Source organism: Monodon monoceros, unplaced genomic scaffold (assembly GCF_005190385.1).
Source record: "Monodon monoceros isolate NGI ecotype Baffin Bay Population unplaced genomic scaffold, NGI_Narwhal_1 Super_Scaffold_18, whole genome shotgun sequence".
In the NCBI taxonomy this organism is placed as follows: domain Eukaryota; kingdom Metazoa; phylum Chordata; class Mammalia; order Artiodactyla; family Monodontidae; genus Monodon; species Monodon monoceros.
Genome location: NW_021703774.1, coordinates 145,916,627 through 145,932,227, shown reverse-complemented (window position 1 = coordinate 145,932,227; position 15,601 = coordinate 145,916,627). Strand labels below are relative to the sequence as shown.

Sequence of the window (15,601 nt, the reverse complement as noted above, 5' to 3'; positions counted from 1 at the left end):
CACACACACACACACACACACACACACACACACACACACACACACACCCCCATACACACCCATAGCGCTTGGCTTGTATCTGGCACATAGTCAATACTATTTTAAGTATTTATTATTGTAATTACTTTACTACTATTGTTTTCACTGAACCCTTATATTAGGTAAAATCACTGAGAGAGAAAAATATAGAGCCAAAAAGAGAACTGAGGACAAAACTTAGCATTTCCTAATTTCAAGACTGAGACAGGATGAGAATCCAGCAGGGCACTGAGAAGGTGTCGTCCTTCACTCATTCAGTCAACAAACGTCCGCCGTGCAGCTATCATGGGCCAGGCTCTGTGGTGTGGCCTGCGGTGGGTGAATCAGACATGAGCACTTCCCTCGTGGACCTCGCTGTCTGGGGGAGGACCGTGAGGCCACACCGCGCAGTCACTGAGTGCCTGCTATGTGTCAGGCACTGCTCCAAGCACCAGGAGACAGACGTGGGGACAGACACGGTCCTCGGTCTGCGGGCTCCCGTTCTACTTTATACAGTGTGATGCGTGTGACAGCAGAGGGAACCCCGGGTGCTGTGGGCACATTGAGGGAACATCAGGGCCCACTCAGCCCGGGGTGGTCAGGGAGGGCTTCCTAGAGCCCTTGCTGTTCTGGTGAGGCAGTGAGAGTAGACTTCATGAGGACAGGTTAGGGGGTACATAGGAAGACAGGACTCAAGGCAGGGGGAGGGCGGCACAGGAGGCCAGGGCTTTCTAGGGAGGAAGGTGCCAAGGTCACTGCTGCAGGCTCTAGAAAAGCCTAGAAGATGAGGGCCGAGCAGGGACATCAGGCTTTGGTGATGTTTATGAGAACAGTTTCAGTAAATGATGCGGTGGAAGCCACATTATAAGGAATTAAGAACTGAGTGGGTGGTAGGGAAGTGGAGATGGTATGTGCAGACCAGCCTTTCAATAAGTTTGGTTGTTAGTGGAAGGAGAGAAATAGCAGGGAAAAGGAAATCTAGTTTCATAATGTCCACTAGGAGCTCCCGGCCCTCTGAGACCGCTGCAGGAGCTGTGTGACCCCTTCTCTTCTCTCTGCCCTGTCACCCACTCCATGTGGTAGAAGGGCTGCCACCTTCCCCTCTACTGCCCTGGAGCACACACTGTATACCTGGTGCAGGTGGGCGCCCACACTGGGCTCCCAACAGCTGGGCGAGAGTCGGGGTTAGACTAACGCTTGTTGTGAGGGGGGATCTCAAACTGAGACGTACAGATGGATCAGTTTCACCTGTGCTGCTGCCTTATTATTCAGCCACTAATCACTTAAAGGTGAGTAGGAAACCCACAGGAACGGAGGCCCCTCAAGCCCTCCCTTCTCCACATCTGAGGAGGATCCTGGAAGCATGGTCAGGAGTCTATAAGCTACAGTATCTGAGAGAATCTGAAAGCCCAAGGACACCCTGACAATGTGAGGGCATTGCTGACCGCTGTTCTGTGTCTTGGGCAGATTCCTGTGGACCCACAGAGCAATGACCCGAGTCAGTCAGACAAACAGGACGTGCTCTGCATGTGCTTCAGCCCCTCTGAGGAAACGCTGATCGCCAGCACCAGCAAGAACCAGCTCTACAGCATCACCATGTCCCTGATGGAGATCAGCAAGGTGAGTCTCCCAGCAGCGCTTCCTTCCAGCCTGGGGACTGGTCACCATGTGGGAAAATTTTAATCCAATTCCTGAGTGCAGGCTCACTCACCACTTCATAACAGAGCAAAAGAAACTCAAATTTCAAGTTGTCCATGTAAGGAGCGCTCCGATACCCTGGGCGGCGGGCAGAGGGGTGCCCGGGAATGTGATTGCTGCAGCCTCTTTGGAGAACACCCTGGAGACATCTGTCAGATTTAAATTGTACCTGTCTTTAACCCAGCAAGCAAGTGTACTTCAGGTATTTAATGTACGGCTATACCTGCTTCTGTGCACAGAGATGTATATATGTAAAGGTTTATCATTGCTTTTTGTTTTTAAATAACAAAGAAAGCCAGTATGAATACACTGCAGACATTGCAACAAAAAAGCGGTATTAAAGATAAAAAGAAGCACTTTGTACTTATAAAAGGTTCACTTCATCAAGCAGACATTAGTTTTAAATTTGTATGCACCTAATAGCATGGACTCAAAATATATCCAGCAAACTTTGGCAGAACAACAAGGAAAATAAACCACCTACAATCGTAGGAGATTTTAATATATCTTTCTCAGTAATGGTGGTTTTCTAAATAACAGCTGTATTGAGTTATAATTCATTATACAGTTCACCTATTTAAAGTGTACAATACAATGGTTTTTAGTATATTCAGAGTTGTGCAGCCATTACCTCCATCAATTTTAGAACACTTTCATCACTTAAAAAAAAAAAATGCCCTTTAGCTATTATGCTCCCACCATCCCATCTGCCTCCCTCCCAGCCGTAGCCAACCACTACTGTCTTGTGTCTGTATAGATTTGCCTTTTCTGAACATTGCATACCAATATGTGGACTCTTGGGACTGGCTTCTTTCATTTAGCACAATGTTTTTAAGTTTCATCCGTGTGGTAGCATGCATCAGTACTCCACTCCTTTTTTATTTTTGTCTGCGTCGGGTCGTTGAGGCATGCAGGATCTTTCGTTGTGGTGCTTGGCATGCAGGATCTTTCATTGTGGTGCTCGGGCTTTTCTCTAGTTGTGGCATGTGGGTTTTCCCTCTCTAATTCTGTCGTGCAGGCTCCAGGGCGCGTGGGCGCTGCAGTTTGCGGCACGTGGGCTCTCTCCTTGAGGTGCATGAGCTGAGTAGTCGCAGCGCATGGGCTTAGTTGCTTCACAGCATGTGGAATCTTAGGTCCCCGATCAGGGATTGTACCTGCGTCCCCTGCATTGGAAGGCAGATTCTTTACCACTGGACCACCAAGGAAGTCCCTTGTACTCCATTCCTTTTCATGTCCAAGTAATATTCCATTGCATGGCTGTACCACTTTTGTTGGTCTAATCATCAGTTGATGAACATTTGGGCTGTTTCTGACTTTTAGGTATTATAAATACTGCTGCTATAAACATCTGTGTACAAGTTTTTCTGTAGACATATGTTTTTATCCTTCTGGGTGTATACCTAGGAGTGGAATTCCTGGGTCACGTAGTAACTCAATATTTAAACATTTAAGGAACTGCCAGATAGTTTTCCATTTATATTCCTATCAGCTGTGTACGAGCGTTCTCATTTCTCTCTATTTTTGCCAACATTTGTTCTTATCTGATTTTTAAATTACGCTCACTCCCTCCTGCAAGAGCACCGGAATCACAACTAACTGCTGAACAATCATCAACAGGAAGACACTGGAACTCACCAAAAAAGATACCCCACATCCAAAGACAAAGGAGAAGCCACAATGAGATGGTAGGAAGGGTGTGATCACAATAAAATCATATCCCATAACTGCTGGTGGGTGACTCACAAACTGGAGAACACTTATACCACAGAAGTCCACCCACTGGAGTGAAGGTTCTGAGCGACACATCAGGCTTCCCAACCTGAGGGTCTGGCAACAGGAGGAGGAATTCCTAGAGAATCAGAGTTCGAAAGCTAGCAGGATTTGATTGCAGGACTTCAACAGGACTGGGGGAAACAGAGACTCCACTCTTGGAGGGCACACACAAAGGAGTGTGTGCATTGGAACCCATGGGAAGGAGCCGTGACCCCACAGGAGACTGAATCAGACCTACCTGCTAGTGTTGGAGGGTCTCCTGCAGAGGCAGGGGGTGGCTCTGTCTCACCATGAGGACAAGGACACTGGCAGCAGAAGCTCTGGGAAGTACTCCTTGTTGTGAGCCCTCCCAGAGTCCGCCATCAGCCCCACCAAAGAGCCTGGGTAGGCTCCAGTGTTGGGTCGCCTCAGGCCAAACAACCAACAGGGAGGGAACCCAGCCCCACCCAACAGCAGACAAGTGGATTAAAGTTTTACTGAGCTCTGCCCACCAGAGCAACAGCCAGCTCTACCCACCACCAGTCCCTTCCATGAGGAAACTTGCACAATCCTCTTAGATAGCCTCACCCACCAGAAGGCAGACAGCAGAAACAAGAAGAGCTACAATCCTGCAGCCTGTGGAACAAAAACCACTTTCACAGAAAAATAGACAAGATGAAAAGGCAGAGAGCTATGTACCAGATGAAGGAACAAGATAAAACCCCAGAAAAACAACTAAATGAAGTGGAGATAGTCAACTTTCCAGAAAAAGAATTCAGAATAATGATAGTGAAGACGATCCAGGACCTCAGAAAAAGAATGGAGGCAAAGATCGAGAAGATGCAAGAAATGTTTAACAAAGACCTAGAAGAATTAAATAACAAACAGAGATGAACAATACAATAACTGAAATGAAAAATACACTAAAAGGAATCAATAGCAGACTAACTGAGGCAGAAGAATGGATAAATGACCTGGAAGACAGAATGGTGGAATTCACTGCTGTGGAACAGACTAAAGAAAAAAGAATGAAAAGAAATGAAGACAGCCTAAGAGACCTCTGGGACATTAAAGGCAACAACATTCACATTATTAGAGGTCCCAGAAAGAGAAGAGAGAGAGAAAGGACCCGAGAAAATATTTGAAGAGATTATAGTTAAAAACTTCCCTAACATGGGAAAGGAAATAGCCACCCAAGTCCAGGAAGTGCAGAGAGCCCCATACAGGATAAACCCAAGGAGAAACATGCCGAGACACATAGTAATCAAACTGGCAAAAAGTAAAGAGAGAAAAATTATTGAAAGCAGCAAGGGAAAAATGACAAATAACATAAAAGGGAACTCCCATAAGGTTAACAGCTGATTTCTCAGCAGAAACTCTACAAGTCAGAAGGTAGTGGCATGACATATTTAAACTGATGAAAGGGAAGAACCTACAACCAAGACTACTCTACCCGGCAAGGGTCTCATTCAGATTCTATGGAGAAATCAAAAGCTTTATAGACAAGCAAAAGCTAAGAGAAGTCAGCACCACCAAACGAGCTCTACAACAAATGATAAAGGAACTTCTCTAAGTGGGAAACACAAGAGAAGAAAAGGACCTACAAAAACAAACCCAAAACAATTAAGAAAATGGTCATAAGAACATACATATAGATAATTACCTTAAACGTGTATGGATTAAATGCTCCAACCAGAAGGCACAGGCTCGCTGAATGGTTACAAAAACAAGACCCATCTATATGCTGTCTACAAGAGACCCACTTCAGACCTAGGGACACATACAGACTGATAGTGAGGGGATGGAAAAAGATATTCCATGCAAATGGAAATCAAAAGAAAGCTGGAGTAGTGATACTCATATAAGAAAAAATAGACTTTCAAATAAAGAATGTTACAAGAGACAAGGAAGGATACTACATAATGATCAAGGGATCAATCCAAAAAGAAGATATAACAATTATAAATATATACACACCCAACATAGGAGCACCTCAATACATAAGGCAACTGCTAACAGCTATAAAAGAAGAAATCGACAGTAACACAATAATAGTGGGAGACTTTTAACACCTCACTTACCCCAATGGACAGATCATCCAAACAGAAAATTAATAAGGAAACACAAGCTTTAAATGACACAATAGACCAGATAGATTTAATTGATATTTACAGGACATTCCATCCAAAAACAGCAGATTACACTTTCTTCTCAAGTGCAAACAGAACATTCTCCAGGGTAGATCATATCTTGGGTCACAAATCAAGCCTCAGTAAATTTAAGAAAATTGAAATCATATCAAGCATCTTTTCAGACCACAATGCTATGAGATAAGAAATCAATTACAGGGGAAAAAACATAAAAAACACAAACACATGGAGGCTAAACAGTACATTAGTAAATAACCAAGAGATCACTGAAGAAATCAGGGAAATCAAAAAATACCTAGAGACAAATTACAATGAAAACACAATGATCCAAAACCTATGGGATGCAGCAAAAGCAGTTCTAAGAGAGAGGTTTATAGCAATACAATCCTACCTCAGGATACAACAAACATCTCAAATAAACAATCTAACCTTACACCTAAAGGAACTAGAGAAAGAAGAACAAACAAAACCCAAAGTTAGTAGAAGGAAAGAAATCATAAAGATCAGAGCACAAATAAATGAAATAGAAACAAAGAAAACAATAGCAAAGATCAATACAACTAAAAGCTGGCTCTTTGAGAAGATAAACAAAATTGATAAATCATTAGCCAGACTCATCAAAAAAAGAGGAAGAGGACTCAAATCAATAAAATTAGAAATGAAAAAGGAGAAGTTACAACAGACACTGCAGAAATACAAAGCATCCTAAGAAACTACTACAAGCAACTCTATGCCAATAAAATGGACAACCTGGAAGAAATGGACAAATTCTTAGAAAGGTGTAACCTTCTGAGACTGAACCAGGAAGAAATAGAAAATATGAGCAGACCAATCACAAGTAATGAAATTGAGACTGTGATTAAAAATCTTCCAACAAACAAAAATTCAGGACCAGATGGCTTCACAGGTGAATTCTATCAAACATTTAGAGAAGAGCTAACACCCATCCTTCTCAAACTCTTCCAAAAAATTGCAGAGGAAGGAATACTCCCAAACTCATTCTATGAGGCCACAATCACGCTGATACCAAAACCAGACAAAGATACTACAAAAAAAGAAAATTACAGACCAATATCACTGATAAACATAGATGCAAAAATCCTCAACAAAATACTAGCAAACAGAATCCAACAACACATTAAAAGGATCATACACCATGATCAAGTGGGATTTATCCCAGGGATGCAAGGATTCTTCAATATATGCAAATCAATCAATGTGATACACCATATTAATAAATTGAAGAATAAAAACTGTATGATCATCTCAATAGATGCAGAAAAAGTTTTAGACAAAACTCAACACCCAGTTATGATAAAAACTCTCCAGAAAGTGGGCATAGAGGGAACCTACCTCAACATAATAAAGGACATATATGACAAACCCACAGCAAACATCATTCTCAGTGGTGAAAAACTGAAAGCATTTCCTCTAAGATCAGGAACAAGACAAGGATGTCCACTCTCACTGCTATTATTCAACATAGTTTTGGCATTTTTTACAGAACTAGAACAAAAAAATCTTAAAATTTGTATGGAGACAAAAAAGACCCCGAATAGCCAAAGCACTCTTGAGGGAAAAAAGCAGAGCTGGAGGAATCAGACTCCCTGACTTCAGGCTATACTACAAAGCTACAGTAATCAAGACAGTATGGTACTGGCACAAAAACAGAAATATAGATCAATGGAACAGGATAGAAAGCCCAGAGATAAACCCACGCACCTATGGTCAAGTAATCTATGAAAAAGGATGCAAGGATATACAATGGAGAAAAGACAGTGTCTTCAATAAATGGTGCTGGGAAAACTGGACAGCTACATATAAAAGAATGAAATTAGAACACTCCCTAACACCATACACAAAAATAAACTCAAAATGGATTAGAGACCTAAATGTAAGGCTGGACATATAAAACTTTTCGAGGAAAACATAGGAAGAACACTCTTTGACATAAATCACAACAAGATCTTTTTTGATCTACCTCCTCAAGTAATGGAAGTAAAAACAAAAATAAACAAATGGGACCTAATGAAACTTAAAAGTTTTTGCACAGCAAAGGAAACTACAAACAAGACGAAAAGACAACCCTCAGAATGGGAGAAAATATTTGCCAACGAATCAATGGACAAAGGATTAATGTCCAAAATATATAAACAGCTCATGCAGCTCAATATTGAAAAAACAAACAACCCAATCCAAAAATGGGCAGAAGACCAAAATAGACATTTCTCCAAAGAAGACATACAGATGACCAAGAAGCTCATGAAAAGATGCTCAACATCACTAATTATTAGAGAAATGCAAATCAGAACTACAGTGAGGTATCACCTCACACCAGTTGGAATGGGCATCATCAGACAATCTACGAACAACAAATGCTGGAGAGGGTGTGGAGAACAGGGAACCAACCCTCCTGCATTGTTGGTGGGAATGTAAATTGATACAGCCACTACGGAGAACAGTATGGAGGTTCCTTAGAAAACTAAAAATAGGGCTTCCCTGGTGGCGCAGTGGTTGAGAGTCCGCCTGCCGATGCAGGGGACAGGGGTTTGTGCCCCGGTCTGGGAGGATCCCACATGCCGCGGAGTGGCTGGGCCCGTGAGCCATGGCCGCTGAGCCTGCGCGTCTGGAGCCTGTGCTCCGCAACGGGAGAGGCCACAACGGTGAGAGGCCCACGTACCACAAAAAAAAAAAAAAACTAAAAATAGAATTACCATATGACCCAGCAATCCCAGTACTGGGCATATACCCAGAGAAAACCATAATTCAAAAAGATACATGCACCCCAATGTTCATTGCAGCACTATTTACAATAGCCAGGACATGGAAGCAACCTAGATGCCCATCGACAGATGAATGGATAAAGAAAATGTGGTACATATATACAATGCAATATTACTCAGCCATAAAAAGGAACGAAATTGGGTCATTTGTACAGATGTGGATGGATCTAGAGACTGTCATACAGAGTGAAGTAAATCAGAAAGAGAAAAACAAATATCGTATATTAACACATATATGTGGAACCTAGAAAAATGGTACCGATGAACCTGTTTGCAGGGCAGAAATTGAGACACAGATGTAGAGACCAAACGTATGGACACCAAGGAGGGAAAGTGGCGGGGAGCAGGGGGTGCTGGTGGGATGAATTGGGAGATTGGGATTGACATGTATACACTAATATGTATAAAATGGATAACTAATAAGAACCTGCTGTATAAAAAAATAAATAAAATAAAATTCAAAAACAAATTACATTAATAATGGATGTTGCTCTGTAGTTTTCTTGTGATGCCTTTATCTGCTTCTGGTATCCAGGTAATACTGGCCTCATAGAATGAGGTGCAGAGACATGGCGGAAAAGAGAGAATTGCTTTTGTTTTAACATAACAGGAATTTGAGTGTACTTAAAAGCTTGTCGGGTAATATATAAGTCATTATGTTGTATACCCCAAACTAAGACATTTTTATCATTTCACCTGGGGACACTTCATTCACAAGGACTCAGAAAGGACTAATTTGATGGCTGGATCTCCAGTCTGTCCACTTTCTCTGTGTAGAAGGGTGAGCTCATTGCATAGAGCTTCTCTCCCTGCTGGTGGGCAGGGCCTCTCAGAAGGAAGGCTGTGTAGGGAGGAGAGAACTAGACCAGAGAGTGGGACCTTCTGTGGAGGGGAGTGTTTCCACTCTCTCTCCCAGGCTGGAAAAGTTTCCTGCTTGTCTGTGCGTGTACACTCTGCCCTCCAGCACCTGATTTATATTCTGTTTGGCTGCCAGAGTGATCTTTTCAAATCCCAGATGTGGTTATCGCAAAATACACATCCTCCACCACCTCCACCGTCATCACAGCTGCGATCCTTCATTGGCTTCCTGGTGCTCTGAGAAGAACTGAACTAGCAGTGAGAGGCCCGCGTACCGCAAAAAAAAAAAAAAAAAAAAAAAAAAGCCATCAGGGAACTTTGAGGAACAAGATTTCTTACTCACAGGTCCTGGAGGGTACAGAGCAAGCCCAAGGGCCACACAGTGAGGCCATGGTTAAAGAGAGAGGTGGACCTGGGGCTCTGCATTTATTAAGGTTTGAAGGTGGGGTGTCTAGGGTTTTGCGAGTTCACTATTGATTTAATGGTCATTTAGCCATGAGAGTGAGAATTAGGCCACAGGAAGAGAAAAGTGGGATCACTCAAGAAGTCAGTTATTTAAGTTATCCAGGACTTTCTGCAAAAGGGATCTTCAAGGGTGGGGACGGCTTAATTCCTTGGCAGATTATTTGGCTGGTAGCTGTGTCATACAACTGGCAATATGTTTATTCAAGAATGGATGTCCTTTGAAATAGATGCCTTGAGACTCAAAAGCTTAATGCAGGCACTTACCCTACAGTATCTAAGGAAGTAATCAGAGAGGAGCACAGACTTACATGTAAGAATATTTAGCCTAGTGTTACCCCTAACTAACAAAAATCAGAGACCACTTAAACGTTCCTATAGTAGAAGGATAGATAAATTAAATTCTGGTATATTTATAGAATAAAATACTTTATTGCCATTAAAATGATGTTTTAAAATAATAATGGTATAGGAAAATATGCATAATGTTAAAGCAGTTTGCCCACAGCCTAATTTCTGTGCATCTGGGCTAATGAACGTCCATAGTAGTAATGAGAGCTGGAGTGCATTACCAGCCTTTTGCTTCCTCTGCCCGATCTCATTCTGTATGATTTCTCCAGGGGGAGCCTGCCCACTTTGAGTATCTGATGTACCCGTTACACTCAGCATCCATCACTGGTCTAGCTACTTGCATCCGCAAACCCCTCATTGCCACCTGCTCTGTGGATCGGTCTGTTCGCATCTGGAATTACGAATCAAAGTAAGGAGTGAAAGGCTTTGCTACTGTGATATGCACGATTTCAGTTGTTAAATTTTCCATGCGAATTATTTTAATTAGAGGTTTGAAATTTTAATTACTTAGAAGCTTTCAGTTGGAAAAGTTTTTTTTTAATCAAGTCAGTCAAACTACCTTATTCTCTTTACTTTTCACTCTTGCATGAGCTAGAAAATCACTTTATACTTTATTCAGTGCTTGCTACGTGCCAGACACCATGCTTGGCACGTGGGACATAAAGAAACATCCCAATATCTCCCGTCCTTACATACCCTCCTGTGTCCTTCTAGCTTCCCTATCCCCTCACCCCCACTAGACCTGCTTTTTGCCCCACGGAGCTCTCCAGACCATTGATTTGCCCTTTGAATCCAGATCACTGCCCCAACCACCTTCAGCTCCCAGTGATTTTATCCTCCTGGCACAGCTTCCTTGAGAATCTCCAGCCTAGATTGGCCCCATGACGTAACTTCTTTGCTCTTGTATATAGCTGCTGGGGCTGCTGGAAAAAAAACTGTGCAATACTTCTGATTTGGAAATCTAAATGGAGCTGTGCCTTCAACATGTCTAGACAACGCCATATTCAGTCCCCTTACTTGCCATACTCATTGCTGGACACTATCCTCAAGTAACCAAAATCTAGAAAAAGAGGCACCAATAATTGCAAGTAATAAAGTATCTCAAACGCTAGGATAAAAATATGTACCAGATACAATGGAGGACTTGAGGGACTCAGTGGGCTAGACTTATATTCAATAATTTATCTTTTTCACAGCACCCTGGAACTATTTAAGGAATATCAAGAAGAAGCTTATACAATCAGCCTTCACCCATCTGGACACTACGTTGTAGTAGGGTTTGCTGACAAACTACGCCTTATGAATCTACTCATTGATGATATACGTTCTTTCAAAGAATACTCTGTCAGAGGGTGCAAAGAGGTAAGAACTGCTGGAGATAAAGGTCCAGTTTCTTGGAAAGCCAGAGTTGAAATATCAAGAACTAGCACAACTGGGGAGGTAGGACCAAAGACTGTCTTAGAGAATTCAGGTGGCTTAAAAAGAAATCCAATTCTCCCACCAAACTTATTGAGTATGTTGGTTCTATCCTCTTTCTTTTATGCCCACCAAATATATCACTGAACCAAACCATGTGAGATCCCACCTGTGATCAGTCCACTCTGTGACTGTGGAGTAATATTTTTTTAAAAAACATTAAAAAGAAAGTTATCACAGAATCGGAGTCACAGCTGGGAAGGCGAGTTTGGCGATTGGGAGGTGCCAGGGAAAATGAGCAACAGGGAGAGAAAATAGCCCATCAGATTTCCCCCTGAGATGACTTGTGGAATCAAGACAGTGATTTGAGGAATTGCTCCCCTGTTCTGAAACTTCTGCAGACAAAATGAGTGTTCTATTCTCTGACCCAAGCACCTTCATGATTCGTGCACATGGTAGTGTCAGCATCTTGGCCAATATGAGCTACAGGAATAGTGAAAGTGAAGATGTCAGCACTTCTCAGTCCTATTTGCACCTTCCCCTGATTCCCAATCCTACGCATGGTTTCACCCTGAACTCAACTGTAACCTCCAGATAGACTACTGTCTTTCATTCTTGCTCTCTTCCTGTATTTCCTGGTAGTGTTGCTTTAGCAATGGAGGTCACCTGTTTGCTGCAGTCAATGGGAATGTGATTCACATTTTTTCCACCACCAGCCTGGAGAACATCTCGAATCTGAAAGGACACACAGGGAAGGTAAGTGAGTGAACAGCGTCCAAGGAAACAAGGACTCAGAGCCAAGCATCATGCTAACAAATGGGGTATAAGTGAACAAAAGAGAAGTGATTCCTTTCCCTCGAAGGTCCCTGTCTAGTTGGGGGAAATGACAATAAAACAAATGCACAGACAGATTTAAGTACTAACTATAGTAAACTCAATGAAAGAAAAATATGGGTTGTTATGAGAGGAAGTGGTGAGGAGTGGGCATGATGAGGGAAATTGGGATGTTCACGAAGGCTTGGTCCTAAGGAGTGGCTCGGAATTAATCAGACAGAGCTGGTGGGGAAAATCATTGCAGATAGAGATCCAAAGACCCTGGGCTTCCCTGGTGGCACAGTGTTAAGAATCCGCCTGCCAATGCAGGGGACACATGTTCAAGCCCTGGTCCAGGAAGATCCCAAATGCCGCAGTGCAACTAAGCCTGTGTGCCACAGCTACTGAGCCTGTGCTCTAGAGGCCGTGAGCCACAACTACTGAGCCCACGTGCCACAACTACTGAAGCCCGCACACCACAACTACTGAGCCTGCGTGCCTAGAGCCCATGCTCCATAACAAGAGAAGCCACCACAATGAGAAGCCCACGCACCGCAACCAAGAGTAGCCTCCTCTCACTGCAACCAGAGAAAAGCCAATGTTCAGCAACAAAGACTCAAAGCAGCCAAAAATAAATAAATAAACAAAGACCCTGAGATAGGAGATTTCTAAGGGTATAGGAGGAACCATCTGTGAGACTGAAGCATAGGTATCAGCAATGAAACTGAGATTGGTGAGGTTAGCAGCGACCCAAGTTCATGGAACCTTGTTCATGGAACCTTGTAGGCCTTTTAAGGATTTTATACTTTATCCTTCCTGTTCCATGAAATCATTGAAGACTTTTAGGACAAGAAATGATATGACCATATCTACATTTTAAAACATTACTTTGGCTGCAGAATGAAGATTGTATTGAAAAGGACGAGAGTGGAAATGGTAAGGAGATTGTTATCTACATGATAAATGATTAGTATTTTAGACCAGGGTGGAGGTGGTACCAATAGGAAGAAATGGATGGATTCAAAAGATATTTAGGAAGTAAAACCAGTAGTTCCTAAAGATAAAGTAGATATGGAGCATGCAGAGAACGGAGAGACTAAAGATTGAAAGGGTAAGAAGTCAGCAGATGAATTTGGAGAGAACAAGCAATGGGAAAAGAAAAGCATTCTAAGCAGCAGGATGTGTTGTAGATGAAGGAATGGGAGTATAGAATAGGATGGTGGTTTGTGGTTTATAGGGCACATTTAAGGAGTGATAGAAGGAGGAGCTGGAGAAGTCTGCTGCACCATGGAGTGTGTATGCCATGCCAAGGAATTGAACATTAGTCTGTAGGTGATGAGAAACAATCGGAAGGATTTAAGAAAGGAAGTAATGGTATCAGAAAGATAATTCTCCAAACAGTACTGAGGATGGATTAGAGGGGAGGGAAGTTGGAGTGAAGGAGATCAGCTAGGAAATGAGGGTGAAAAAGGAGCTAGGAACTAAACCATGGCTTTAGTAGTAGGGACAGAGAGAAAAAAGATATTAAGCTCCATTTTGGACACGTTATATTTGATGTGTCCAGGAGTGTGACATATGAGTGCAGAGGTCAGAAAGAAGTCAAGGCTAAAAATTCCAATTCAGGGGATTAGGTGGTAGTCAGTAGAAGTCAGAGGTATAGATTAGATCACCAAGGGCTCATGCGGAATCTGAGATCTTGGGCAGGAGATGAATGACCAACATTTAAGGGACTGGTAAAGAAGAGAGAGACTGCAAATGAGGTACAAAGAGAACCTGGAATCGAGGAATTGTATCAAAGAAGCCGGGGAACTGGTTTCCAAAAGGATAAAGTAGTCAGTGGTATTAAATGTCAGAGAGTGGGGTGTGAATACTAAAAAGTGACCACTGAGTTTAGCAATTAACAGGTCACAAGCAAAAGTGCTGTTAAGCACAAGCAGTACTGAGAGTTGCTGCGTTTCCTCAGCTCCAACAGTGTGACTGTGGAGATGCGGAGGAAAGCACACCAGGTGAATGTGATGCTCTTTCCAGGACCATGCACACTCCCATAGGAGGCCCTACCTCACCAACCCAGGAGAGCAGCCATGTTTCATCACTTTACAAGAATTTATAACACTTGTCTCCAACCAGGGATATATGTTAGGCTTACATGTGTAATACTGCAAGAAAAAACAAAAACAAAAGAAAATATAGATGGAGCATGCAGCTAAAGCCATGCATACAGGGAAATTTATGACATTAAATACATGTATTGGAAAAGTGAAAAAGATGAAAATCAGTGATATAACCATCCAGCTCAATAAATTAGAAATACAACAGCAAATTAATTCAAAGAAAACAAAAGAAAGGACGTCATCAGGATAAGAGCAGGAGTTAATGAAACAGAGAACATTCACACAATAGAAGATCATCAAAGCCAAAACTTGATTTTTTTTTAATTTTTATCTTTTTAACATCTTTATTGGAGTATAATTGCTTTACAATGGTGTGTTAGTTTCTGCTGTATAACAAAGTGAATCAGCTGTACATATACATACATCCCCATATCCCCTCCCTTTTGCGTCTCCCCTCCCACCCTCCCTATTCCACCCCTCTAGGTGGTCAGAGAGCACTGAGCTGATCTCCCTGTGCTATACAGCTGCTTCCCACTAGCTATCTATTTTACATTTGGTAGTGTATATATGTCCATGCCACTCTCACTTCTTCCCAGCTTACCCTTCCCCCTCCCCATGTCCTCAAGTCCATTCTCTACGTCTGAGTCTTTATGCCTGTCCTGCCCCTACATTCTTCAGAACCTTTTTTTTTTTTTTAGATTCCATATATATGTGTTAGCATACAGTATTTGTTTTTCCCTTTCTGACTTACTTCACTCTGTATGACAGACTCTAGGTCCATCTACCTCACTACAACTAACTCAATTTTGTTTCTTTTTATGGCTGAGTAATATTCCATTGTATATATGTGCCACATCTTCTTTATCCATTCATCTGTCATTGGACACTTAGGTTGCTTCCATGTCCTGACTATTGTAAATAGAGCTGCAATGAACATTGCGGTACATGACAAAACTTGATTTTTTGAAAACTCAAAATGAACAAACCTTTAGCATAGCTGATTAAGGGGAAAAAAAGATAGAGAGAAGATATAAGTAACCAATGTGAGGAATGAAAAGGGGATATCAGTACAGGTCCTACAGACATTAAAAAAGATCATAAGAAGATATTATGAACAACTTTATGTAAATAAATGTGAATACATAGACGAACTGACAATTCCTAGAAAAATTGAATCTGTAATTTAAAA

At 42.1% G+C, this 15,601-nt stretch overlaps 1 protein-coding gene across 1 annotated transcript in view; it reads left to right on the top strand.

The window, feature by feature from the left end:
• CFAP57 (cilia and flagella associated protein 57) overlaps window positions 1–15,601 on the top strand; it is a 76,336-nt gene that overhangs the window by 13,889 nt on the left and 46,846 nt on the right. The window contains exons 5-8 of the mRNA XM_029230849.1: window positions 1,486–1,638; window positions 10,342–10,481; window positions 11,269–11,434; window positions 12,131–12,244. Coding sequence (XP_029086682.1) covers window positions 1,486–1,638; window positions 10,342–10,481; window positions 11,269–11,434; window positions 12,131–12,244 — 573 coding nt within the window. The remainder of the gene's footprint in view (window positions 1–1,485; window positions 1,639–10,341; window positions 10,482–11,268; window positions 11,435–12,130; window positions 12,245–15,601) is intronic.